The following is a 26,013-nucleotide window of genomic DNA, read 5'->3' as shown; positions in this document are numbered from 1 at the left end:
GCTCAGGCTCTAAACCAGATCAATTAGTTGACCCTTGAACAACATGGGGGTCAATCCTCACATAACGTTGAGTTGGCCTTGCATAAACGCGGTTCCTCCTTATCCGCAGATTCAACCAACCAGGAACCATGTAGCATTTACTATTGAAAAATATGTGTGTATGAATGAACCCCCGTTGCACAGTTCAAATCCTCGTTCAAGGGTCAACTTGTAATTTGAATCGCTAGGCACAAGTCCCCTGCACTGATATTCCCACCCCCCCAGGTGATTCCAATGTACAGCCAGGGTTGCAACCACCGCTATAGAGACCACAAGATACCCCAGGTGAAGATAGAGAGCGTTTACTTGAAGAGGTCCTGAGATACACCCTCCGACCCCAACACAGGCATAAGGTCTTGCTGCCATTGTTTGGATCCTCATATTCCAAAAGCAACAGCCCAAAGAATCCCTCAGCTTCCAGGAAATCCTCAAAATCTGTCCCTGCAAAGCACTGTCACTTTATCTTACTTGGAAGCCAGTTGCTAAGGCCCCACCTGGGGCAAATATCCAGTAGGAGTTGCTGGTTTTCAAGGTGCTCAGGAGAGGTGCTGACTCCTTCTGACCACTGGGATTGGAAGGCAACTGGGCTACAAAAGGAGGTTTCCCTGGAAAGGGGGACAGGTCCTTCTGGTTGGAGAATCTGCATTTTTTTTTTTATATATATATTTTTTTAATTTTATTTATTTATTTATTTATTATTTATGGCTGTGTTGGGTCCTCGCTTCTGTGTGAGGGCTCTCTCCAGTTGCGGCAAGTGGGGGCCACTCTTCATCGTGGTGCGTGGGCCTCTCACTATCGCGGCCTCTCTTGTTGCGGAGCACAGGCTCCAGACGCGCAGGCTCAGTAGTTGTGGCTCACGGGCCCAGTCGCTCCGCGGCATGTGGGATCTTCACAGACCAGGGCTCGAACCCGCGTCCCCTGCATTGGCAGGCAGACTCTCAACCCCTGCGCCACCAGGGAAGCCCAGAATCTGCATTTTTGTCTCTCCTTGCAGGTCACTGTGGTCATAATAGACCCTCCTCCCTCCATCATAGACCTTCCCAGGGGAAACACTGGGAAGTCCGGTGCAGAGGGAAGAAGGTCGTTAGAAGTGGGTGGTGTGGCCGGATAAGCCTAGAGTCGACCCTGGGGCCTCAGTAGCCCTCTGATAAGTTTGCAGTCTGTTTCCCCTGAGAAGGGGTGAGAATGTGGATGGTTCAGTAACACTCAACACTGATTCAAGCAACATTTATTGCTTGGCTACTTGACTAAAGTCACGTGGCTGATTTACAGTGTACCTGTTTTACTTCAGGTGGAAGTGTAAGGGAATAGAAAACCTTGCTGGAGGGCAGTTTGGAAACATATATCAACAGCTAAAAAATGTTCATTCCCTTTCACTTAGCAATTCTACTCCCAGGAATCCATCCTAAGAAGACAACCAGAAATGAGCCATTTAGTTTTCTGCAGCACATGTGAAATTGACAGCGCATCCATCACGATGTTGGGCTCTGGTTGCGTCATAATACACGTTTAGGATGTGGACTGACAATGGAAGCTAGCTCATAATTTAGCGCTGAATGAAAAGAGGCACAAAAACGTATACAATATGCATACACATAGAGTAATAGACCGTGATTTCTGTGGGTGGTGGGATTGATTTTTAATATCCTCATTGTCCTTTCTGTTTTTTACAATCAGCACTTAACCAATTTTATAATCATAAACAAAAGCTACGTGTCTTTCAGTGTGGGGTGTGTGCGATGTCGAGTCTCCAGGACGACTGGGCCGCGGGGGTGGGGTGGCAGACTGGGCGGCGCCGGGGCCGAGGGGACGAGCGGGGCAGACCCCGCGACCCTCGCCCGAGAGCGCCCGCCCGCCCCCCGGAGCGCGAGCTGGAACCTCGGCGGGCGGGCGGCACCCCGCGGGCGGCAGCGCCTCTCCGGGGTCGTCCCCATGCGGCTGGCGGAGCAGGTGTCGGCCAGCTGCGGCGACTCGGCGGCCCGGCGGCCCAGGTGGGCCTGGGAGCGGGTGTGCGGCGTCGGGGCGCGGGAAACCGCTCGGGCCTCCCGGAGCGGCCGGCCGTGGGGCGGCGGGGGTCGGCCGGGTCAGGCTCGCCTCCTGCAAGGTGCCCGGGGCCCTCGACGACGGTCGCGTCCCCATTGCCATGCCGCGCAGCGCGCCCTGGCCCGGCCTCCAGAAAGGCCTTCGTGCACGTGGGGGCCTGGCCCGCGCGGGCCCCGCAGGCCGCCGCTGCCCGGCTCACTCCCGCCTTCCTCCCCGCGCCTGCTCTAGCTCCGTGAGTCTAGCCGAGGTGTGGGACCAGAGGGCGATCGGGCGCTACCACGAGCTGTTCGCGGCCTCGCTGGGCAACCTGGAATGGTTGCGGTTCTGTCTAAATCGGCACCGTGGGGAAATCCCGGCCGATGACAAGGTAAGGCCTCGGAGCTCAGGGGCGGGGACCGAAATCGTCTCCACCCCACAGAGAGCTCCGTACGTAGTAGTTACCTGGCGAAGAGTGACAGTGGAGCATCCGGAGATGTCCTTTTCTGGGGAGATGGTCCTAATTCACCTTCCGACTGTCTGGAAGGCCATTTGGGGGAGCGGGGAAGGGTGAGCGATACGGGAGTGGGAAAGGGGTACGTGCGATTCCCCGGGGGCACAGAGAAGAGGGGGAGGGTAACCCCAAGAAGTTGCTCTCTGGGTTAGGCTGTGGGCCCTGGGGTGCCAGTCCTGCTCAGCCTCTTCCTGCCTCCTCTGGCCCCGACAGGGTTTCACTGCCATCCACTTTGCAGCCCAGAGCGGCAGGCTTGCATGCCTGCAGGTCTTGGTAGAGGAGTACAAGTTTCCCGCGGACCTGCCCACCAACGATGGCCAGACACCTCTACACCTTGTCATGCACAGTGACAACAAGACCATGGCCCTCCCCTGCATTCACTATCTGATTAAGCAAGGGGCGGCTCTCAACACGTGAGTCCAGCCTATGAGGGGAGAGTGGCTTGGAGGCTGGGCGGATAAGAACCCCACTTCCAGGCAGGCAGATCCAAGCAGGACAGGCAGAGGGGCTGTGGGGTGACAAGGATTGGTTCCCACATGAACAGTCAGAGAGCCCACATGGTGTCGTGGTTAAGAGATTTGGGGAGAGGACAGACCTAGTTCGTGTCCCAGCTTTGCTGCCTGCTACCAGACAGAAAAGCCTCAGGCAAGTCACTCAACCCTAAGCCTCAGTGCTCTGGTTCCCAAACCTGTCTGTACACTGGAATCACCTGGGGAGCTTCAAAAATACCAGTGCCTGTGTTCCAATCCAAACGTTGTCATTTAATTGGTCTGAGGTGTGGCCTGGACTCTGGAAGGCTCAAAAGGTCCCCAGCTATTTCTCATTTGCAGCAGAGATTGGGAACTACTGCCTCAGTGTCTTCAACTGAAATTTGGGGGGATGACAGTGCCTATCACGTGAGACTATTGTGATAGTTGAGAAAATGCATGGAAAGTGCATGGATGGCGTATAGGAGACTGCATTCATTCAAAATACTTATCCAGCATGTAATGTGCTAAGTGCTGGGCCAGAGTTGAGGAATACAATGGTGAACATACAGCAATGGTCCCTGCCCTCGTAAAGCGGATATACTAGTGCAGGAGCAGACAGCCAATTAGCAAACTAATAAATGAACAAAATGACAGAGTGTGGTAAGTGGTTATGAAGAGTATAAACAGGGTGGTGGGGTGGTGAGTAAAGCGGGCAGGGAGGAGATCTATTTGGGAAGAGCCGTTACCTCTAAGGAGAGAATGGAGAGGTGAGCCAGCCTAGCAAAGCCAAGGAAAAGTGTTCCAGGCAGAGGTGTAAAGGCCATGCTGGGAGAGAGTGGGGCAAGGTCAGAGGACAAAGTTGGGGAGGAAGCAGGGCCCCGGCCACGCAGGCCTTGTGGGCCATGGCTAGGTGTGGGGAAGGGGCAGGAGGGCTGAGTGGTTTAAGGAGAGATGAGGTTAGTGGTCTCTGAGCTCCAGCCAACCAGCTCTCCTTCTGGCATTTCCTCACGGTCACATACCCCATAATAAGACTTCTGCTGTTCACTTAGTCCAAACCCTCCTTCTACAGTTGAAGAAACTGAGGTACAGAGAGGAGAAGGGACATGCCAGGGTCACCCAGTGGACGGGTGGCAGAGCAGCCTGGAAGCTGGTTGGCTCACCTGACAGGCAGATGCCCTTGGTCCTTCCTTTCTGCCCTCCTCCCCCCGGCGGGGCCCTCCACAGTCAGACATGCAACGGCTCCACACCCCTGCACCTGGCAGCCCGCGAGGGCCTGCTGAGCTGTGTGAAGGTCCTGGTGCAGAAAGGTGCCAATGTTCATGCCCAAGATGCCAGAGGCTGCAAGCCCATCGACTACTGCAAAATATGGAACCACCGCATCTGTGCCCGGTGAGGCTGTGAGAACCACCCCTGCCTGTCACCCTTCCCCAGTGCCCTCACCCAGAGCTGAGCATGTAAGAGGAGGGTCTGGGGGTGAGTCTGCAGAGGGGGCCTCTCCCCAAGATGCTATTCCCAGGGCTCTCCACAGGGCCTCACCCCTGGGGCTTAGCACTGCCGTGAGGCCCCAACTCATCAGCAGGAGGGTGGTGATCCCGCAGACGCTTCAGCCAGCGGGGCCTCGGGCAGTGCGGATGGGTCATCTCGCTCATCTCATCTCTGGCAGCTCTGCCCACTCCCACCCAGGCCCTCAGCAGCAGCCAGTCTTCCCTGCCCAGGGCGAAGCTCAGTCACTGGGGAATGACACCCCCCCCCCCCGCCGTCTCGGCACTAGGTTCTTGAAGGATGCCATGTGGCAACAGGACAAGAAGGACTTTGCCCATGAGATGCGGAAACTGAAGAGGCTCAAGAAGCAGCTGGCGCTCACGGAGGAGGACTGCCTGACTGAGTATCAGGTAAGGGGTAGGGCCAGTAGGACGGGCAGGGGCACCGGCCGTCCAGGCGTGTGAGCAGAGGAGACAGGGACCCACATGCGCAGTTAGTTAGAAGAGTGGCTAGAATTGGTCCCACCCAGAAAGAGCCTCCCTCGCCCGCTCCTCTGAGGAGGAGGGCTCCAGGAGGGTGCCAAAGGGATAATGCTCAAGGGGACTCTTTAAAGGTGGGTGGCCGTTGGCCATATGAAGAATCAGGAAAGGACTAACCTGGTAGAAGGAACAGAGAGCCCTGTGGAGAGGCATAGGGGCACATGAGAGCATGGAGTTTGTCAAGAAGTGCAAATTCAGTACAGCCAGGGAATCAGATGTGAGCTGGAGACTGACAAGCTAGAGACCCGGCAGGGGCCCAGATCAATGTCAGACCTCAGCTGGGACAGAAAAGGAGAATAAAGGAGTTTAAGCAGGTATAACTACATAGGCTGTAAGAACCAGAAAACCCCAAAAGAAGATGCTGGGAATCCTAAGTGGATCCAGGAGTTGGGAGGGCTTCGGGGCTGGCAAAATCCGGTACTCCAGCTCTGTCCCAGCTGCATTCCTCGCCAAATCTCCCTGTCCTACCCTCTGTTGTCAGTGTCACCCAGCCTTCATAGTCATGTATGTATCCAGAGGAGGCAAAGCCCATCTGTTCCTGTGGCTCTAAGATTTCCCAGAAGCCCCTTGAAGATCTCCCCTTATCTCTTATTGGCCTCAACTGGATCATGTGTCCATTCTTGTTCCAATCCCTAGAGCTAAAAGAAAGCCATGTGTTGACTGACTTAGGTCTGGGGCGAGGCTGATGGAATTATTATGATTGGCTTAGCCTTATCAGAGCCTAAATCTGAAGCTGGGTCAATCTCCAAACCACCTGACTGCTTAGCAACAGTCTGGGAAGTGAGACACTGAGACGGGGAGGGGGGAAGGGGTCGGTTCTGTGACAACGAGTTGAAGGTTCAGCTCTAGTGGAGGCAAGGACAGAGAGCATCACCACCCAGCCTGGAGAGCCAGCCAAAACTGTCTCTCTCCCTACACTGACCACTCAAGGCCCACCACTTCCAAGAAGCCTGCCCAGATTAGCTCCATCCAGTTCCTAGCCTTCCAAACTTTTCTGCTTTCTCCTTCCAGGGTCAAGGATAAGTCTGCATCACTCATTTGCCTTTGTCCCCATCAACCCAGAGACTCTCTTAGGGCAGGACATCTCTCCACCATCAGACTGGGAACTCCTTTAGTGGGGGTGGAGGCTGGTCTCCCCCATTAAGACTCAAGTTTTTCCACAGGGCAGGGACTGTGTCTCCCCCCTCAAGTTGGAGACCTCACCTAGGGCAGAGGCTGTATCTCCATCAGATTGGAGGTCTCTCCCATGGGGAAGGCTCTGTCTGTCCCATGAGCCCAGGGGCCCCCTCCAGGCAGTGGCTGTCTCCCCATCAGAACAAGGGCTCCCACAGGCAGGGGTTTCTCTCATCAGACTCCGGGCTCCCCGGAGACAGGAAGGAATCTACTCAGTCAGAAACCTGAGGTTTCCAGGGCTGCAGCCACCGGGCCTCCTTCCACAGAAGCACAGGGGGAGTAGCCCTCCAGAACTATCTTGTGCCTTCTGATATTGCAGAAAGAGCAGCAAATTCTGAGAGAAGCTGACTTCAAGAAGTGGCTCCATCGCAAGCTGCTGCCCCAAGGCCAATCCCTGATCCGCAACACTCAGGGAGAGCCCCGTCCTCCACCCCAGGCCACTGTGCTCTCCAAGACCCCCAAGCACGGGGCACTGTGGCCTCCCAAGAGCGTCTACCCCTCCCGAGAGGCGCGCCTGCGACAGACGCTGCAGCCCAGTCAGCCCTCCGTGATGCCTATACCCACCTGCAAGCAGCCCATGGTCAGGCGGCCCAAGGTGTGGAATCTCAGCAACAACCCTGTCAGGTCCCCCACCGCCCAGATCGGCTACCCGCAGGGCATCCGCCTGGGCGTGCATCCCGACCCCAGGCCGGAGCACGACTTCCGCTGCTTCCTCGAGGTGAGGTCCGACGGGCACGGTGGTGCGCTCCTGCGCACGGTGGCCAGCAACCAGGTGGCGCCTGTGCCCCGGCTGCCTTTAGAGGTGATAATCCGCGAGCTGTACCCATCGGTGCAGCCGTGCAGGATGAAGGTGCCCCAGGGCTTCTGTTCTGTCACCATGAGAGAGGTGCCCCGGAAGCGGCGCCTGGGTGATGGCACCTTCTGGACCGACACTCTGAGCATGAACCTGCGAGAGACATTTGACGAAGGCTTCCTGGCAGCTGTGCGAGCCCATCAAGGGCTCCCCACTCTGCCCTCCCCCAAACCACCCCACACTTAAACTTATTTTGGTAGCCTCCCGACTGGAGGCTGCCCAGTGAAGGCTGAGGTGTGGTGATTCTGTATGGATGGGGAGGAAGGGGGAGTGCCCACAGGCTGCCCACCCCCAAGCTCAAGGATCGGAGCCCCCCCCGCCGACAAAACCCAGCTCCCAGGTCTCCCTTCTCTCCACAAAGGAATCTCTTGGACCCCCCAGGAGATCCAAGTTAGGGCAGTAGCCCAAGGCTCAGAGTGGGGATCCTTCTCTATCCTGGGCCCTACCATTGTAAAAGTGACACCTTGCTGTCCCCATTTCCCCTCCTCACACCCAACAGCTCACCAGGGACAAGGATTCCAGGATGAGGGACCACTGGGAAATTCTGCCTCTTGTTCATATTAAGTCCTTCCTGCTGCAGGTTCTAAGCCTCACTCTGCATCTCCAGATCCAGAACAGGGAGGAAGAGAGCTAATGTGTCACCCTGCCATTGGCTTCCCTGCCACTATGGGCTGCCATCCTTCATTCCCAGCTGCCACTGGGGTTTCTGCAGTACAGGGAGGCACAGGCAGCCTTTCTGGAGAAGGGAGGGAGGACGTATGGCTTCAGTTTGAGACTGAAAGCACGTGTACTTTCTTCAGGAAGCTATCCTGGGTCCCCTGCTATCCCCTGTACACACCACTACAAATCATTAATTAAACAAACATTTATTGAGTACTTTCTATGTGCCAGGTGCCAAGCTAGGCACGGTTGATACAAAAATTAAAGGACAATCCCTGCCCTCAGGGAGCTTACAGTCTAATGGGGAGATAAACCAGTAAGCAGGCAAGTAAGCCCAGAGTGATCTGTATGGTGTTCTGGAGGGAGAGGGGACATTCAAAGTTCCTTGGAGGAAGTGAAATCTAAGTTGAGAACTGACAGAGAAGGTACTCAGGTGAGCAGAAGAAAGGGAATTAAAGTGGCATCTCTGGATACAGGAGGCTGAAAATCAGAATGCAAGGTGGCAAGTGATGAGGCCAGAGAGGCGAGCAAGAACCGGGACACCACGAGCCTCACAAGCCATGCTAAGGGGTCTGGACTTTATCCTGAGGACAGAGGGGAGCCATGGAAGGTTGTAAGCCAGGGAGTGACGGGATCAACCATGCATTAGAAAGACAACTCTGGCAGCGGGATAGAGAAGCAGAAGGAGGCTGTCACAATAATCCGGGTGAAAGCTGCTGACAGTGGGAGTGGCTCAAATCAAGAGATGTTAAGAAGGTAAACTTGACAGTTGTTAGAGACTGGATGTCAGGGCAGAAAGAGAAAGCAGGTTTCTGGTCGGGCTCCTGAGTGATCTTGGGGCCAAGGCAGGTACCCAAAAAAGGCAGATTGCAAAGGATGGCACCAAGTGCTATCTGGGCCATGAGAGTTGTCTGTGTGCCCAAAGGCAGCAGAACTGTGGTTCAGAGGACCGGGAGGGATGCTGGGGCTGGCTGTCAGCTCTCAATTCCTTGAAGCCATCAGCACGGATGGGCTCCTCCAGGGAACCCACGACCGAACCCTGAGAAACCCCACTGCGCAGGGGGTGAGTGGAGGGGCCTGCACAGGACCCGGAAAGGGCAGCCAGAGAGGGAGAACCAGCCACGGAAGCGCTCGGGACGCTGCGGGTGACGAGCCCTGCCCGATGCTGCGCGGACCCAGAAAGGGGATATGAAGAGGGTCCGCTGGACTTAGCACAAGGACACTGGCAACCCCCAGAACACTGGCAGTGGAGTGAATGGAGGGCAAAGCCACACCATTGGGGTGAGAAACAAAGAAATGGACAGCAAGGGAGAGCAAGGCCAGCTACTGGCCTGCAGTCAGGACACTGGCCTCCAGTGTCCTCCAGCTTGTCCTCCCTTGTCTGCATAGGACAAAAGGGCCTGGCAATCTCCGTGCCACTGAGAGAAGGCCAAAGTGTGCGGCTCCTCCCCAGGAAAGGGGAAGGCTGGTATTTTTAAGAGAATGGGAATGCTAAACCCAAGGAAATGAAGGGCTGTGGGGGGACTTGAGGCTGGATGTAGAGGTAAGATTTTCAAGCACAGAGGTCTTCCCTGTGGCTGAAAGGTACCACATGTGTGCAGTCCATCTCTGCACCTGTCTGCTTTGCTCTGAGGTATAGGACATGTCCGGTAATGGCTCTCGTGGGGACTTCATTCGCATATGTACTGCTGAGTACTTGCAAGGCACTGTAGTTGGAATGCAAGGTCAACAAATGCTGGCCTGTGCCCAGGACCTGGCCTGCCTTTTTAGAAGACTGATCACCTCCCCAGAAGTCAAGACCACTCAGAAGAGAGGGCCAGCCCTTGTGTGCTCTTAGATGACAAACAGCTTCTCTCACCAGCCCTGTTTCTTACAAAACAGGCTGTAGCCCAGGCTGCCAGGAAGCCGATTTTTAATGTTTCTCCTCGAGCCTGAGATAGAATTCAGCCAGAAACCACTCCTCTTCCCTAGGGGAAGACTTATAAATAGGATACTGTACATGTTCTCCTGAAAAAATCTAACCCAGTCCCACACCATCCCCTCTCTGCCCTCAGTCTGACAGTCACGGAGCCTTGGGGAAAGAAGAGATGGAAGGAGAGAGAAGGGGATTAAGAAAGGCTGCATCCATCCCCACTCCCCTCCCCCCCCACCTCCCACTCCAGGCTTGGCTCCTCATCTCTGTCCCCTTCCCACTAAGGGCCACAAGAACAGTCCCTTCGGAAAGGCAAGACCCAAACCCAGAAAAGGAGCCCCTGGTGCAGAAAAGCCAGTCCAGGCGGAAGGTCAGCAGGAAGAAAGGAAGATGAACTTTCAGGGTATTAAGGCAAACAGGGCCACCTAGAATCTTTATTCAAACGGGAATCAGCACTTGGACAGAAATCACAGTTCAACAGCAAAAACTTTCTCTTGCAAGTGCTAAGCCACGGCCCCTCCCCATGGCCATCTGCTCACAGCAGTTACCACTGTCTGCTCTCCAGCTTCACGGCCCCTGCCCTGCCTGCCCTGGCTGAGCCAGAACTCCGGACCCATCACAGGAGGGGGCGGGAGGGCCACAGGAGCTCCGCTTCTGCACACCCAGGTGGACCACGGCCTCCTGGCTAAGCAGGCACCGCATCCTCCCTGGCGCCCTCTGAGGTCTCAGCCTCTGGCAGCATCAGATCTGAGCCAAGCTGAGCCTCCTGAGGACGGTGGGGATGGGGGCTTCCGGGGGAGTCGAGGGAAGGAGGGCCAGGGCTGGGGGAAGGTGCCTTCCAGCTCCCGGCCCCCACCTAGCGCAGAGGCCCAGGGGCCTGGCTCTCCTGATCTCGCCCCAGCAACCCCTCCACAGAAGTTCAGTACATCTTCTGCCGACTGGGTAGAATGGCCTCTTTGATGAAGGAGAAGACAACCAGGATCCCTAAGCGTTTGCCCCGCTTGCCTTTGGTGAAGTAATTGGAGACCACGTCATCTGTGGAGACACAGGCAGGGAGATGAGTGTGTGTGTGTGTGTTTGTGTGTGTGGTGTGGGTGTGGGTGGGTGTGGGTGTGTGTGTGGTGTGGGTGTGGGTGGGTGTGTGTGGGTGTGTGTGTGTGTGTGGGGGGTGTGTGTGGTGTGTGTGTGGGTGGGTGTGTGTGTGGTGTGGGTGTGGGTGGGTGTGTGTGGGTGTGTGTGTGGTGTGTGTGTGTGTGTGGGTGTGTGGGTGTGGGTGTGGGTGTGGGTGTGGGTGTGTGTGTGGGTGTGTGTGTGGTGTGTGTGTGTGTGTGTGGTGTGGGTGGGTGTGTGTGGGTGTGTGTGGGTGTGTGTGGTGTGTGTGGGTGTGGGTGTGGGTGGGTGTGTGTGTGTGAGAGAGAGAGAGAGAGAACACAGCTCTGCCCACCCAGAGTCCAAGCGTCTCCACCACAGGGCGGGCTCCAGCTCCCCCAGCAACTCCGGCCTTGCTGGCGTCCCCCCACCATGCCTCCCACCTTACAAACCCCTTCTCACCTCCGGGCTGCATGGTGGAGGGCAGGACGTTCTCCCCAGCCGACAGTGACACAAAGAACGCAAACGGGATTATCCACAGACAGAAAGTGAAATAGGCCAGGACCTGGCAACAGAGACACTGAGATGAGGGTGCCCCTGGAGATGCCAAGGCTGGGCCAGGTGTGCTCACCATGTATCTTAGAGAGGCGGTCAAGCGTGCCCCACACTTGATCTCTGAAGGGGACCAGGGCCCGGGAAGCAGAGACAGGACACCCCCAGATTTGGAGAAAATTCAGTGGGGAAAGGTGGAGACCAAAGATGACCGCGTGGCCACAATCCCCAAATCGTGGTCACTAGGACAAGCAACTCCTCTGAACCGAAGGAGGCAGATGGAGGGCAAAACCATGAATGACCCATGTTCCCTAGAGAAGTGACCTTGTTCTTCCCCAGGGGTTCAAGCTGGAGTAGCAAGGCTCGGGGTTGCAGCACCCCCCTGCCCTGTGAGGTCTGCGTCAGACCAGGCCACCCCCCCACCCCCTCCTGACCTTAGGATGTTAGGCTGGGATGCTGGGAGCCCCAGAGGACTCACTGGGAGACAGCAGTGTCCTCCCCACCTCAGCCAAAGGGGTCCTGCTCCTCATCCTCACTGCTTTCTAAAATCATCTATACCATTTTTTAAAAAGATGTGTCATTCCTGAATAAACTCAGTTTCAAATCATAGCCAAGTTCACAAAGAAATCATGCAAGTCCCTTTTACTCGCTCTGTCCCGGTTAGTAGCTTGATGACGTACTGAATACTTCTTACCTCTGAGAAGGGATAATATTCCTCTGCAAAAAACTGGAACGCTAGGTAATGATTCACCACCACTAGCCCTGTTGAGGGAATGAAGAGTCATTTATTGTGGTGCGGATAACATAAAGCAGACTTTCAACCTTCACAAGGCCCTGGAGGTTGGAAGCCGAGTCTTAGTCCTGACTTCACACCCAGCTCAGAGTATGGCTCCGTGCCAAGCGCACTACTCTCCAGAAGCCAGTTTCCCATCTGCTAGAATGGAAGAACTAGCCCCCACCTGCCCGCTGCAGAGGGCACTCATGAATCCAATTAGAAGTAGGTAAAACACTCTTTGAATATTATAAAAATGAGACTCCAGTGCTACACACTCCAAAGCACGGTGCCAATTGACCTGGTCTTTAGCGGCCGTGAGTCCTGAAGAGAGCTCCGCAGGGCTGTGTGGGAGGATGTCACGGGCGTGCAGAGCACATGCTCCCAAGGAGTCCACTCCAGACGGGGTGTTTGCTAGACGGTTTGCAGTGCAATCTTAGGGTTCCTCAAAATTCTGGGGGAGGGGTCCGTCCTCAGGATAAGGTTCACTGGTGTGAACTGGTATGTTCTGGATCCCACCACCTCCTTAGCATGCAGCCAAATTCAGAGAGAGGTCCTGGGGACTCGCTGCTCAGAGACAGGCATTCCTGCCGGTTCCCACGGTGAGGTGAAGGGCAGGCACCAGAACAAGGCATCCCCTCACACCCAACACCCCTCACATACACCTCACAGCCCACTGTCCCGAACCTTTCCTCTTTTCTCCTCTCTTGCCTCTCCCCTTCTAAGGCAGAGAACCACAGCTCTGCCGTTCCTAGCCACGCTCTAGGGCGAGGGCGTACTGGAAGATAGGATGGTACCTGACACCCACAGATCTTCAGAAAAACTCTCCCAGGCATCTAGAGGGCAAGTCAGGGGAGTGATAAAGGGAAGCCAAGGGAGCTCCCCAATGGGTGGGGGGATTGGGGAGCGCCCTCCCCCCCGGGAAGATGCAAGAGGAGCCTGGTCTCCAGGGAAGGACTCCTCACACCAATCCCCGCAGAACAAATCCTTTGGTGGAATCACACCAAGGCACTCAGTCCTGGCTTTAACACTGTGCCCTCCTTGTGAATAACAGTCTCTTTCCAGATTCTCTCACAGAAATAGAAAAGCAGCTCTAAGAAACCCCAATCAATCTGATATCTTGACCAAAGGCTATGATGACCAGTAATGATTAAAGGGAGAAAAGGCAATCCCGGTAACCAGATATTGTCTAGAACCTTTTCCGAGAATAACTATAGCATCTATGTGCCAAATGAGTCTCCTAAACATCACTGAACAGATGGAGAAGCTAAGGCCAGAGAGGGGAAATGAATCCCCGGGGTCAGAAACTGGTGGCAGAGCAAAGGCAGGAAGGCCAGGGTCCTCCAAACACTGGGGTCTGTCAACCCCAAGGCAGCTGTCTGCAGGGAGCCCCAGAGCCCCAGGAGGCTCGTCTTAATCATGACTTTGGGCCAGAGGACTGGATGGGGAGCTGCCTGCAGGCCAGGGAAAGGCTTTGGGCTTTTCCTGGCCAAGTGGTTTCCTAGGGGCTATAACTGCTCAGCCAACCCACCTCTTTTCCCTTCTCAAACCCTTTGTCAAACTTACCTCCCTAGGAAAGCCCTCCCTTTCTGAGTATCCCAGCCCCCCAAATTCTAGTCACTAGAGCCAACGTGGGCTCTAGGCTGCTCATGTGTGAGAACCCCAACCTCCAATCAGCCTGGCCTCCTGGAGGACCTCAGTGGTTTGCCTCTTTTCTTTATATCCCTTTCAGTGCCCTAGACTGAGCTGGGCACATCCAACCACCTCAGCTGCCTCCCCAACTATGTCCCCTCTCACCGCACGACAGGATGAAGTTAGGCGAGGTCAGCATGATGAAGGGGAAGGTCTGGAGGAGGCCAAAGTAGACAAGGTTGGTGAAGAGGCCCACACCAATCATGTAGGTGGGGAAGCGCTCAAAAACGTAGAGGCCAATCAGCACAGCTGTGGAGAACTGAAAACAACCAGAGGCACACAGTGCGGGGAGCTTCTTCCAGGCAGCCTTTCTGGACTCACTAACCCCCAGCCTACTCAGGGCAACACTCTGCTCATGTTTCAGTCTCTCCTTGTTTCACAGCCACAGTTCTGACCTCCCTAGCTAGTCTCTCAGCTCCCAAAGGGCAGAACTTTTTAATCTCAAAGTTCGTTTGACAGCAACCCACAGTAAGAAAAATAGTTTACACTGTGACCCCAACACATGTACATATACATGATCAAAGTTCAGATTTCAATTCTAGTCTTTCCCATTCCTTTTTTTTTTTAATGCTGATAATGATCTACTGAATTGACTGCACAACCGAATAATGAATCCTTCCTGCAGTTTGAAAAACATTGTTCTGAAGGACTTATAGCTGTCAGTGCTCAACAAAAGGCAGGCAGTCGGTTGAATGAAGGTCTAATTCCTGTACCAACACCCATGAGCTGGGCCTCTGAACCCAGAGCTGAGAGCTATGGTCTTGTCTCCACCACTAACTCCCTACCCCAGGCCATGCCCAAAGTGGAAGTGGCTGCCCCCAGCCCCTCCCCAGCCTTTCCTGCAGCTGCAGAAATCTATCCACCAGCAGTCACTCCTGTGGCTTGGACATCAATGGCAAGGATTGTGTCTTCAGGAAGAGAAGCCTTCCACAAGCCCTGAGCAGGCCAGGGCCTGGGGCAGGGAAGGTGTCTCCCTCTTAGAACAAGTCACTTGATCCAGTTAGAAAGAGGGCAATGAACAAGTACTCAAAACTGTCCTTAAGGTTCCTCTCAGTTCTAAATGCTGTAAGCAGAGCAAGGGGCTAAGACCACTGAAGGCAGTCAAACAAAGGCAAAGCCACAGTCCTGTCAACAGAGAATGGGCACTCAGCTCTCGCCTTAAGGAACCAAGAACGAGGCCCGCAGTGAAGCGATGCCACTTGGGGAAGGAGGCAGGGAAGACCTAGGCCCAGGAGAGCAGACCCAGGGGACAAGGCACAGGGCAGGGAGGTAGGGGGTGGTACTCTCAGGAAACAGCAAGGACAGAGGTCTCATCACCCAGGCCAAACTTTCCCCACTTCCTCCTTCTGAGGCAGGGCAAGAGTGAGGGGGATCCTGGGGAAAACTGCCACTTACCCAGATCATGTATTTTATGATCCTGCTGGTGGCCACTGTGTATTCTTCTATCAATTCTGCCAGGTAATAGAGTCCGGCCGCTGGCGGGGGGAAGCAAGCAGGGAGAACATTAGCTAGGGTCACTCCCACCATCCTGATCACCCCTCTCTCTGCAGCTGGATTCCACTCAACCTTTCATGACTCCATTAGGTAAGGAACATACCAAACAATCCGTGTGTTACCCTCCCAAGTCGGAAGTAAAACTTTGTCAGGGCAACTAAGGAGAGATTTCATAAAAGTGAATGGAAACCTGTATTTGATGCCTCAGCACAAACCTAACCTCTGGCCCATAAAAGGGAATTTCTTTCACTCATTCAATAAATATCCGTTGGCATTTAGTATGCGCCAGGTGCTGGGCTGAGAGCTGAGTACAGTACGAGACAGACGAGGTCCCTTCCCTGACCAGCTTTGCGGGGGTGGGGGGTGTTGAGTGGGAAGGGGAGTCAGACTATCCCAGTAGAACAAGTCAAACCCCATAAGGAGGGCTTCCCGGAGGAGGTGAAGTCTCAGCTGAGATCAAGAGTAGGAACTAGCCAAAAAGGGAAAGCCCGTCAAAGTCAGAGTGCGAAGCACCAAGGGCCCGAGGCGAAAGGGCGGGGGTAGGTGTCTGGGAAAAGTTCGGTGCGGCCAGCCCCGCGACGGCGGGCGCGGCAGCGTTTGGCCGTGCGCGGGCAAGGGGCACTTGAGTCAGCCACTCCCGGGCACCGCTGGGGCGGACTCTGTGACTCCTGGAAGGACCCGAGGTCAGGCTAGGCTACTGGGGTCAGGAGGAGGGGCAGGACCAGGCGGGGCAGGAAGGGGGATGCGAAGGCCGGAAGGACCGGGCGGGGGTCTCCCGGCTCTCTCCGGCGCCCTCGTGATGCGACCCCCGGCGAGCACAGATGCCGGAGCTGGAGCCCGCGCGGGCCGGGGTCGCGCACTCTCACCGACGGCCAGCGTGATGAAAGCCACCTGGATGAAGAGCGACAGCCAGCTCAGCACATACATGAACCACATGGCGCCCCCGCCCCGGCCGCCCGCCCGCCGGGACGGGCCTGCGCGCTCGGGCTCCGGCAACACGGAGCCACCGCTACCGCCGCCGCGTCCCCGCCCCTCGGACTGTCGTGCGCCGCCGCCGAGAGCAGCCCGGCCCGAGCACCGCCCCCAGCCGGGTCCGGACTAGCGCCCCCGGCCGGCGCGGAGGGCCAACCGCTGCTGCCCAGATCGGCGCGCGCCCGCGGACCGCCGCTGGGCTCCCGAGGCTGCAAGGAGGGGACGGTAGACGATGCATCCCCGGGGAGGCGGGAAGGTCCTGAGGCGCGGGTTCGCGGCGCTAGTACCGGAGCTTGGAACGTAGCCTCCGGCCCCTCCCTGTGCACTCCTGCGCCAGCCTGGAGGGTGGTCCAGGGAAGGGGAGGGCCTCCCGACCCCTCCCCAGCAACCTCGGGCCAGAAGCCTCCAGGCAGGTTGCCCAGGCCTTTCTTTTGCTCCCGCAGGTAACAGGAACAAAACTGTTGAGTGCCTAACGTGTGCCAGGCACTGTGCTAAAAGCTAGGCTGTAGGTTCATGATGGAAATTAATCCGATGATGTAGATCATTTTATGGATGGGAAGCCAGGGCCTAGGAAGGTTACTTTGCCTCAGGTTATTGTACATCTAGGAAGAGGCACAGGTAGGAATTGGGGCACCTTTGATTAGTCATCCTCAAGCCTAACTCTCCCTCTCTGTTGACTTCGCCCATTAGGCGCTGAATGCATTTACTACACCTCTGGAAGAGCTAACTGAGGGGCCCCAAGGAGCAGGGCAGCCCTTGTCAAGAAGTCCCCCATCTGGTGGCTGAGACAGGCGTGCCAAAATAACGTATAACGGGCCCCTGGTATGTTTCTTATCTCAGAATATTTTTCATGTATAAAAATAAATACATATTCCTCAAAAAAATTAAACATAGAATTACCATGCTATCAAGAAATTCCACTCCTGGGTGTATACCCAAAAGTACTGAAAGGAGGGATTCAAAGAAATATTTGCACACGCATGTTCATAGCAGCATTATTCACAATAGTCAAAAGGCGGAAACAACTCAAAACAACAGATGAATGCATAAACAAAATGGTATGTGCATGCAATGGAATATTATTCAGCCTTGAAAGACATGAAATTCTGATGCATGCTACAACGTGGGTGAACCTTGAGGACATTATGCTAAGTGAAAGAAGCCAGACGCAAAAGGACAAATATTGTACGAGTCCACTCATCTGAGGTATCTAGAATAGTCAAATGCATAGAGACAGAAAGTAGAATGGTGGTTGGTTGGGGGAGGGTGAGACAGAGGGCAATAGGGAGTTATTGTTTGATGGGTACACAGTTTCAGTTTGGGAAGATTGAAAAGTTCTGGAGATGGCTGGTAGTGATGATTGCATGACATTGTGAATGTACCTAATGCCACTGATCTGTACATTTTAAATGGTTCAAATGGTAAATTTTATGTTATGTATAGTTTACCACGATTAAAAAATACGTAAGATTACAAAGCAAAGAAATTACACTGAAATACAGATATCAAAAAATTTTTTAGAAAACTGTGTGTTATAATAATATATATGCTTCTTTATTAATGCATAACATAACCCAATCTAACAGAAAGTCTAATAACTACCTCCCAGTGACATAATAAGAAACATATATTTGGTCTCTGCCCCCAGTTCCTGACACAGAACTCCTAAATTCCTCGGAATTTCCTGGGTGATAGGAGCATCTTCTGTTCTAATGAGGTGACTCTTGGTGGGCTCCTGGTTAGCTGCAGTAAGGGGGCTGGTCACCAGATTGGAAGCTTGGAACTGTTTCTTTTTTGGCCACACTGTGTGACTTGTGGGATTTTAGTTCCCCGACCAGGGATCGAACCCGGGCCATCAGCAGTGAGAGCGAGGAGTCCTAATCACTGGACCTCCAGGGAATGCCCTAGACGCTTGGAACTTTCAATCCTACCCTCCATCCTCCAGGTAGGGGAGAGGGACTGGACATTGAGTTAATAATCATGAGGAAGCCTCCATGAAAATCTCTAAACCATAGGGTTCAGAATGGAAAGTCAGACAGAAGTGTGGTACCACAGGGACCCATGACTGTGGCTGGAATCTGAATTGAAGGCAGTGTTGTGGGACTAGGGTCTTAAAGCTGTGGAGTCTGACGATAACTCCAGGTAGATAGTCTCAGAATTGAATAAAATTATAGGACACCCAGTTGGTGCCCAGAGAGTCGGAAAATTGATTGATGTGGGGAAAACCCCCACACATTTGGTGTCAGAAGTGTGGTGAGTAAAGAAACAGTTTTCCTTTACTACCACAATGACAAAGGAGGGATGAGTGTAAATATTTTCAAAATATCTTCAATCATATAAGAAGAGAAAGTCATAGATATTGCCAACTACTGTGAGTTTGTTGCCTGCATTCATAATGGAAGGAAATGTTAAATTTCAGTTAGACCTTAGTGTAAATAAAGAGGGAAACTTTTTCCCCTTCCAATTTTCTAGAGTCCTTCAGTTTGTCTCCCTGAATTTTATATCTGCTGACTTCTTAGGGGTCCCTACAGCCCCGGTTAAGAATTTCTGAGGACTGTGTATAAGGAGAAGTGGGACCTTAAATGACTGTGTGCTTGGACTTCCCTAGTGGTCCAGTGGTTTGGACTTCCCTAGTGGTCCAGTGGTTAAGACTCCACACTTCCACTGCAGGGAGTGCAGTGGGTGTGGGTTCAATCCCTGGTCAGAGAAGGGGAAGTTCCTTGTGCCGCCATGCGATGCGGCCAAAAAAAAAAAAAAGACTGTGTGCTTATTTACAAGGCTCTTCATTACAGCACCGGGAGAGACTGAAAACAACCTAAATGTTCATTATTAGGAAACTGGACAAGTACGTTTTGGTACATTATAAAGCAGAGCCATAAAAACAATCAAGGATGCTCTTTACGTACCCATAGAGGAGGATCCTCTTTTGAAAAAAGCAAAAGAATCTGCATAGATATTTCTTTATATGGAATATCTCTGGAAGAGTCCATTAAAAAATGGTAACTTTGCTTGCCTCCTAGGAAGAGAAAGAGTGGGGTTCAAGAGTAAGAGAGGGCATTTCCTCCATATTCCTTTTTATATCCTTAAAGCATTGAACTATGTAAATATATGTAAATGTATTACCTATTCATGAATTAAGTTTAAAATGTAAATGTTTGTAGTATGTTGGACCTGCTAGGATGTCTCAAATTGTCTGTCGTGTTAATCAGTCCCTTTGTGAGAAAAGCATGTGGAGCCTTACAGATAAGTCAGCTAACCTTGGATCACATGACCTGGCCACCCTTGATTGGCCCAATAGGGGAGCTTCATGGTTAGGTCTTTTCTCTTGGGGAGTTTGTATTTGAGACACAGAAGCATCAGTGAGTAGAAGCACAATAAAATCTCAATTCGTCTTAGTTTTTCCTAAACGTTATCCTCCCAAGGAGGGAGGAAAATATAAAAGTATTCTCCCACTCCACCCCAGAATTGTAGATAAGGGAAACTTGAGGCTGGAAAATGTTAAGGGCATTCAGATGGCTGACCCAGGACTGTTATTCTAGAGCTGGGCATTTTTACTTCCCCACAGTCTTAGAGCCAAAACTGGCCCCAGGGACCAAGACTGAGGATTCATGTTTCCTCTGGACAGCAGGAAGAAACCATGATTTCCCAAGAAGGTGGGGCAGGGTTCATGAAGGCTCTTTGGGACCTGTGCTTAGGCAGGAGGTCACCAGGATGAAAAAAACAACCTCTCTTGAAGGAGGGATGGGGTGAAGCAGAAGGGCTCCCATGCTCATTTCAAGGAACTCAAGAGTGAAAAGATTTGTAGGTTCAAAAGTTTGTTGATTTACATATTGACAGACCTCAGTAACTACATACACTTATACCAATGTTACACATACTCCTTTAACTTTTACTGATTCACAAGCTCATATGTTACCATTTGATTTCTGCGTGTGTGGGGATCAGTTCCCATACATCTCATGACGATGTTCTAGGGAAACTAGCTCTTTCAACATCATGTGGATCGCTTCCTCATAAAACAATCATTGCCTTTTGTTTCTTTTTATAGTTTCTATAAGTGCACTCTAGTGCACGTATAGTGTTCTTACTCTGCGCCAGACACTGTTCTGAGTGATTTGTATGTTTTAACCCATTTAACACTCATGTCTAGCATAGGACATAATGCTATTACTGTCTCCATTTCACAGATGAGGAACCAAAGCTCAGAGAGGTTCAACACCTTATCTAAGGTCGCACAGCTAGTACTTGGAGGAACTGGGGTTTGAATCTGGACAGTCTGGCTCCAGACCCACGTGGTTTTCTCTGGTCTCTTTAAGTAACCTGCTGTCAGGGTGATTCTGCCTGCCTGGTCGTGGGCTGGGCCCTGCTTTATCTCCCTGCAGGATGCCTGGTCCCCTGGCTCTTCCTTGTATCCCTCTACCTTTAGCCTTATAGGAGCTAATGAATAGACAGCAAGGTTCTGGCTTTGGCCACCTCTGTTCACCTCTGGTCCCCTTCAGCATCTTCACTAGCTAACCTTCTCACGTTCTCACACACTTACACCTTCACTGCACCCAAGGCTGGGGACTGGCTTTAGTTGGTTCTGTGGTCCCAGTGGTTATCTGGCTGGGGCCTGAGCATCCCTAGGTGCTCAGAAGGGCGGGGAAGCGTGGAATGAAGAGGCTGGGCAGTGCGGGACCCTGCAGCTCAAGTGCCCCTGACCTGGCTATGTTCGCTGCCGCCCTCTAGTGGCGGCCAGAGGACCTGAAGAGGACCAAAGCCAGGGCCGGTTCAAGAGAGAGCGAGCGCACACGTGCACACTTACACTGCACACAGTTGGAGACAGGGTCTCCGTCAGCATCCGGGCCTCTGCTGCCCCTGCCTGGATTGGCTACAGACAAGGATGGTTGTGTGAGAGACATCATGGAGTCAGAGACAGGCAGGGACAGGCCTGGAGATCCAGGCCCCTCTTCCCTCCTCTCGTCCCGCTGTGTAGCTCTTGCCCCTTTCCTGGCCAGCGCCCCGGCGCCAACAGAAGCACAGTGTTGGGGTAGGTACCTGCCGCCCCCCTCCCACTCTATCCCTAACACGTACAATGTCCCCTCTCTAAGGTGCCCACACCGTAGAGGAACACCTTTCCTGTGACGGTCCATGTAGTCAGCAGGTTTCTCGTTTGGCAGCTCACCTCTCAGGCCTTGGTTCTGCAGCAGGTCAGCCAGAGGAAAATTCTAGGAAGAGACGAACCAGAAACAGTGAAAAACAATGGCCACTCCTATGTGCCCATAATCCACAGGCCTCCTGACCCTGTTTCTCTGCTATGCCTCTGCCCCCACCCAGGCAGCTGCCCTGGTGTTCCTGGCACCCCTCCCCCATCCCTGTCACATGCCTGGGGCCCCAATTCAGGTGGCTGAGTTAAAGAGCTTTCTAGTGACAAGTCCTCAAAAGGCTCTATTAATTGCCTCAGCATTGTCTTCAGCTAAGCTGCCGGGCCTGCGAGCTGAGAGGACCGGGTTGGGGGTGGGGAAGGGTGTGTGTGTGTGTGTGTGTGTGTGTGTGTGTGTGTGTGTGTGGCTGGAGAATGACAGGAAAGAACAAGGCAGGGGAAGGCAAGCCCTCTGGGATTCGGCACATATCAACTGAGACCCTTGCAGATGTCTCCCTCTCTCTCTCTCTCTCTCTCTCTCTCTCTCATACAAACACACACACACACACACAGAAGAGCCCCTGAGCAGGGTTGTAGGACCTCCTCTGATGGAGGTCCAGCCAGAGCTGGGAGCTCCTCTCCAAGGAGAAGAGGTGGCCCCAGGAGCCGGGACAGCAGCCAGCCATTCACATTCACTCCGCCTTTACCGACACAGATCGCTGGAGTGTCTCCCTGTCTTGATTCAAGCAGCTCTGAGTGGTCCCCCGTGACAGGAAATCCTGCTTAGAAGAAAAGGGACAGCTCTCTCTGACGAGCTAACTCCCCTCCTGGGGGGAAAGAAGAGGAGGCTGAGATGAATATATCAAAGGACTAAAAAGGGTCAGGGCCAGGAGGAAGTTCTACCTCCCACTTCACAAAGCAGGCCCAACATCTGCCTTTATTTGAACACCTTGAAAATGCACTACCCCATGATCTGTGAGGAAACATCTCTTTGTACTGAAGAGAGTGGTCCAGTTTTCCCCTTTGGGACTACCCCAAAAAAGTCTATACACCTGATACGATACTGTTATTAATGGCTAAGATTTGTTGAACACGTCTTCGTGCCAGGCATCGAGCTAGGTCCTTTATACAAACTCTCTCACAAAAAGTCTTTAAAGTAGGTATTATTTTTATACCCATTTTACGGAGGAGGAACCCGGGGCACAGAGAGGTTAGGTAACTTGATCAAGATCACACAGCTAGGGAGCCCCAGATTGGGTGGCCAACCATGCTGCTCTGCCCAGGATACAGGACTTTCTGGGCCACAACCAGGAAAGTCACGGGCTAACTGGGCTGAGTTGGTCACCCCCAGCCCCCTGTCTTCCTGGCACCGGTACCCACATGCTTAACCACAGAACATCTTGTACCAGTAGCCAGTGCCAGAGGAGGACTCCAACTTTGTGGATCATCACAAAGATCATCACAGCGTCAGCCACTGGAACAGAAGTCCAAACTCTTCTGCCCACTGCATCTTGGTGTTGGAGTCACCAAGGAAAACACAGTGCAGTCAGGCATTGAACGGCCCAATGCTTTCTTTACTCATGTGAAGACAGAGCAAGAGCAGCTTCAGCCGTGGGCCTTGGTTTCTCATGGCCAGCAGGTGGCCCTGACGGCAGGTGCAGCCGTCGCAGGGCAGCTGGCCTCTGTGCACCCCTCTTGTGCTGAAGCAGAAGCATCCCAACCCCTCCTTCCTGGAGTTTGGAATACTGAAAGCTGGGGGCGTGCCGGAAGGGCACTGAGGTACAGGTATAAGCGGGACAAAGGAGCACACGCTGAGCTTGAAACAGGGAAAGATATTCCCACACGAGGTGATAAGCCCGGCACAGGCTTTGTGGGCTCATTATCTCTTGGGGAGGAAATGTTCCAGGCCCAAGGCCTGTCCTTAGGCCCAGTTAGGGTAGAAAGACTGCACACAGGAGAATGCCTTTCCCAACAGATACACTGCCTCCGAATATCCACTCTTCAGATATTTCACACACACACACACACACTCCCCCCAGCCCTCTCCTTACAGTCGTTCTCATATGGAACACTTTCGCCTCCTATGCCAGCCTCCTCCGCTTCTGCAGGCTTTTTGCATCACCTCCTGTGATGGGCAGAGTCAGGTGCTTACCATACAAGGGAACGAGGATGTGTAGGCTGAAGGGCTGCTGCCAGGTCGCCCTCTTTTCCTTTTTCCTTCCTAACAGAACATCTATTTTGCTTAGGGCAGCGATGTGTCCTGCTTTTCAAACAAAACAAAACAAAGCTCTCTGTTCTCAACTTCAGCCCAACCATTGGGGGATTTGGTGGTAGCAGTAGGCAGGGGAAATACGATGCATATCAAACCCAAACTGCACCTTAGCGTGGTGCCCCATTAAGGGTCCCTCCTTGCGCAGGCGTTCTCTCTCTCTGTTCACACAGAGTTAAGAGAGTTGGAGGTTCCTTCTCTTTCTGTGGTGCTCTTGCCTGAGACGCAGACTCCCCAACCTCACCCGTTACACCCTGTCCCACCTTTCCACCTGGCAAACTCCTACTCATTCTTCAAGACCCAGCTCAAATGTTTCCTGAGACGGCGATGAGCGTGGGCTCATTTCCTTGTCCCCAGTGCCCAGCACAGGGCCTGGCACGCAAGAACCATCCTGCCTACAGGGCTGGCCCTTGCAGCAATATTTAGCCAGATCACACTACAGATCACACTAGGGGTGGATCCTTAAGGACAGCCAGATTCTCTTTCCCAGAAGTGGAAAGGCGGCCTGAGAGAAAGCTGGGCCAGCCTGTGTGTAGCACGTGGCACTTAGCCAATAAGATGTCAACCTGAGAGCCCACTATGTGGGTGACAACAAAGGAAGCTAGGCTGTGGTGAGAAGGCCCCGGGCTGATGTGTGAGAAGATATGGTCAGTGGGGTGTGGCTTAGTCTTTCTGGATCCCAGTTCCAAGCCCTTCCCATCCCAGCTTCCTCTTATCGAAGTTTCTGTTTCTTGCAACTCAAGAGTCCTAACTGCCCCAGGGGAAGAGGTTACCAGGGCTCAAAAGACGCTGATGCGAAATTTGGGCCCCCGCCTTCTCCGATGTCAGCTGCATCAACTCCTCCCTCGTTGTTTAACCCTGAGTCAGGGGGTTCTTGGTCCTGCTGCACAGCGTAATGACTTCAGACCAAGTGGAATCGGACTCTGGGCTGGGGCCCCGGCTGCGGCAGTTTTTCAAATGCCCCCTTTGCACCGGGCACCCCACTGTTTGCACAGGGCTTCCACAGGGCAGCCAGGATGGGAACCACTGCCCTGGGGGAGAGAAGTACACAGGGCACTAGAGTCTGGAGTATCCACCCCCCTCAGGTAAAACAGCAGTGACGTTGGCTGTGGAGGGGCCTGCCTGTGTGGCCAGCCGTGCCCAGCCTGCCCTTCTTCTCCCTCCCCTTCCTTCCAGCCCCTACTCAGCAAAGGGCAATCCCTGAAGCTTTCCCGGCCCTGTCCCCCAACCCTACACGGCACTGAGTCATGGCCCTGGAACCCTAAAGGACCCTGCTCCTCCTGGCTGCCTGCCCTGCACAGACCCTCCTCCCCCCACTCACAGTGCTCTTCCTGCCCCTTCTCTCTGCCCATCCAGTCCCTACCAGTTTTTCAAGACCCACTTAATATTCCTCCTCCAGGAAGTCTTCCTGAGTGCTCCAGCCCATTCTAGCCCCCATCTTCTCTGGCCTCCTGTTTGCATCCAGAGTCCACGGTCCTCACCGGGCTCATTTACTGCCTCCTGGTGACTTTTCCAGGAGCTGACATTTTGCCTCCCCAGCCAGCGTGTGAGAGCCACGCCTGCCCTCCCCCAGTCTGGCCAAACCCCGGGCAAGGCACGTGGACGGGCTCAGAAGCCAGGGCCCTGGTTGCCGCCCCCAGCCCCTCCCTCTCACCTCCTCACTCCTGAGTTTCAGTGAGGGTCCACCCTTAGGAGGGTCCAGAGAGAGTCAGGTTGGAGGGGAGCACACAAAGATGGAACTGTGCCGCTGCGTGGATACGCTGGGGCGGGGGGCTAGATTCCCTCTGAATTGCCTCCCAAATCTGAAATCTCTGAGCCCCGCCCACCAGCTGTCGTCCAGCCAACCCACCTCCTCTCCTCGCCGCCACACTCCGTGCCCCTTCAGGGTCGGCAGCGGCAGTGACGAGAGTCCGAAACCACAAGCCAGAGGTCAGTAAGAGGCCACGATCAGTGCGGGACTGGTTTGGGGGCTGCCGGTCTGGCCAGCCATGCAGCAGCGGGTGACAGTGACAGTGACAGCAAAGACAGAGCCAGGTGCGGGTCTGTGCCCACCAGCCCAGCACTCCCGCATCCCCCAAGAGCTGCTCATCTCCCACCGCCCAGGCCACCGCCTTGACGAGAATGGAGGAGGCGGCTTCTCCCCGAGAGCTTCGGGGTCATATGCTAGGGAGCAGGGTGTTACAGCTTCAGAGGCTGACAGGCGACGCGCCGCAAGACACCTCACACACTCATACCCAGAAAGGTACGTACCCAGAGAGGCCCCCACGCAGCCGGCACGTGCGGGGGCCACGGAGGCGCTCACAGGCACAGAGGCACGGGGACTCGCCCACAGACACACAAAAAACCGGGAAGGACCCAGACTACCCCAGACAACCGATACGCACACGTAC

The 26,013-nt window shown here is 54.0% G+C and overlaps 2 protein-coding genes across 2 annotated transcripts; one reads left to right on the top strand and one right to left on the bottom strand.

Moving 5' to 3' along the window:
* Positions 1-1,778: 1,778 nt before the first annotated feature.
* On the top strand, positions 1,779-7,275 carry ANKRD53 (ankyrin repeat domain 53). The gene is made up of 6 exons (XM_036873814.1): positions 1,779-2,122; positions 2,311-2,449; positions 2,786-2,985; positions 4,267-4,431; positions 4,814-4,934; positions 6,556-7,275. Exons 1-6 carry the CDS (start codon positions 1,779-1,781, stop codon positions 7,273-7,275), a joined length of 1,689 nt encoding a protein of 562 aa, XP_036729709.1.
* Positions 7,276-10,067: 2,792 nt separating this feature from the next.
* TEX261 (testis expressed 261) lies at positions 10,068-16,304 on the bottom strand. Its single transcript, XM_036873580.1, has 6 exons — positions 16,127-16,304; positions 15,162-15,241; positions 13,872-14,025; positions 11,997-12,064; positions 11,213-11,315; positions 10,068-10,696 (listed from the first exon to the last, which is right to left on the bottom strand). Exons 1-6 carry the CDS (start codon positions 16,194-16,196, stop codon positions 10,581-10,583), a joined length of 591 nt encoding a protein of 196 aa, XP_036729475.1. The 5' UTR covers positions 16,197-16,304; the 3' UTR covers positions 10,068-10,580.
* Positions 16,305-26,013: the final 9,709 nt, after the last annotated feature.

Source organism: Balaenoptera musculus, chromosome 13 (assembly GCF_009873245.2).
Source record: "Balaenoptera musculus isolate JJ_BM4_2016_0621 chromosome 13, mBalMus1.pri.v3, whole genome shotgun sequence".
Classification (NCBI taxonomy): domain Eukaryota; kingdom Metazoa; phylum Chordata; class Mammalia; order Artiodactyla; family Balaenopteridae; genus Balaenoptera; species Balaenoptera musculus.
The sequence above is the reverse complement of the archived record's forward strand: the minus strand, read 5'-3'. Positions and strand labels throughout refer to the sequence as shown.

Coding starts and splice junctions, on each gene's coding strand:
- ANKRD53 (XM_036873814.1), top strand. CDS start 1,779: ATGTCGAGTCTCCAGGACGACTGGGCCGCGGGGGTGGGGTGGCAGACT. Junction 2,450..2,785: donor AAATCCCGGCCGATGACAAG/GTAAGGCCTCGG, acceptor TGGCCCCGACAG/GGTTTCACTGCCATCCACTT. Junction 2,986..4,266: donor CAAGGGGCGGCTCTCAACAC/GTGAGTCCAGCC, acceptor GGCCCTCCACAG/TCAGACATGCAACGGCTCCA.
- TEX261 (XM_036873580.1), bottom strand. CDS start 16,196: ATGTGGTTCATGTATGTGCTGAGCTGGCTGTCGCTCTTCATCCAGGTG. Junction 14,026..15,161: donor TCATAAAATACATGATCTGG/GTAAGTGGCAGT, acceptor GGTTGTTTTCAG/TTCTCCACAGCTGTGCTGAT. Junction 11,316..11,996: donor AATATTATCCCTTCTCAGAG/GTAAGAAGTATT, acceptor CTCTGTTGCCAG/GTCCTGGCCTATTTCACTTT.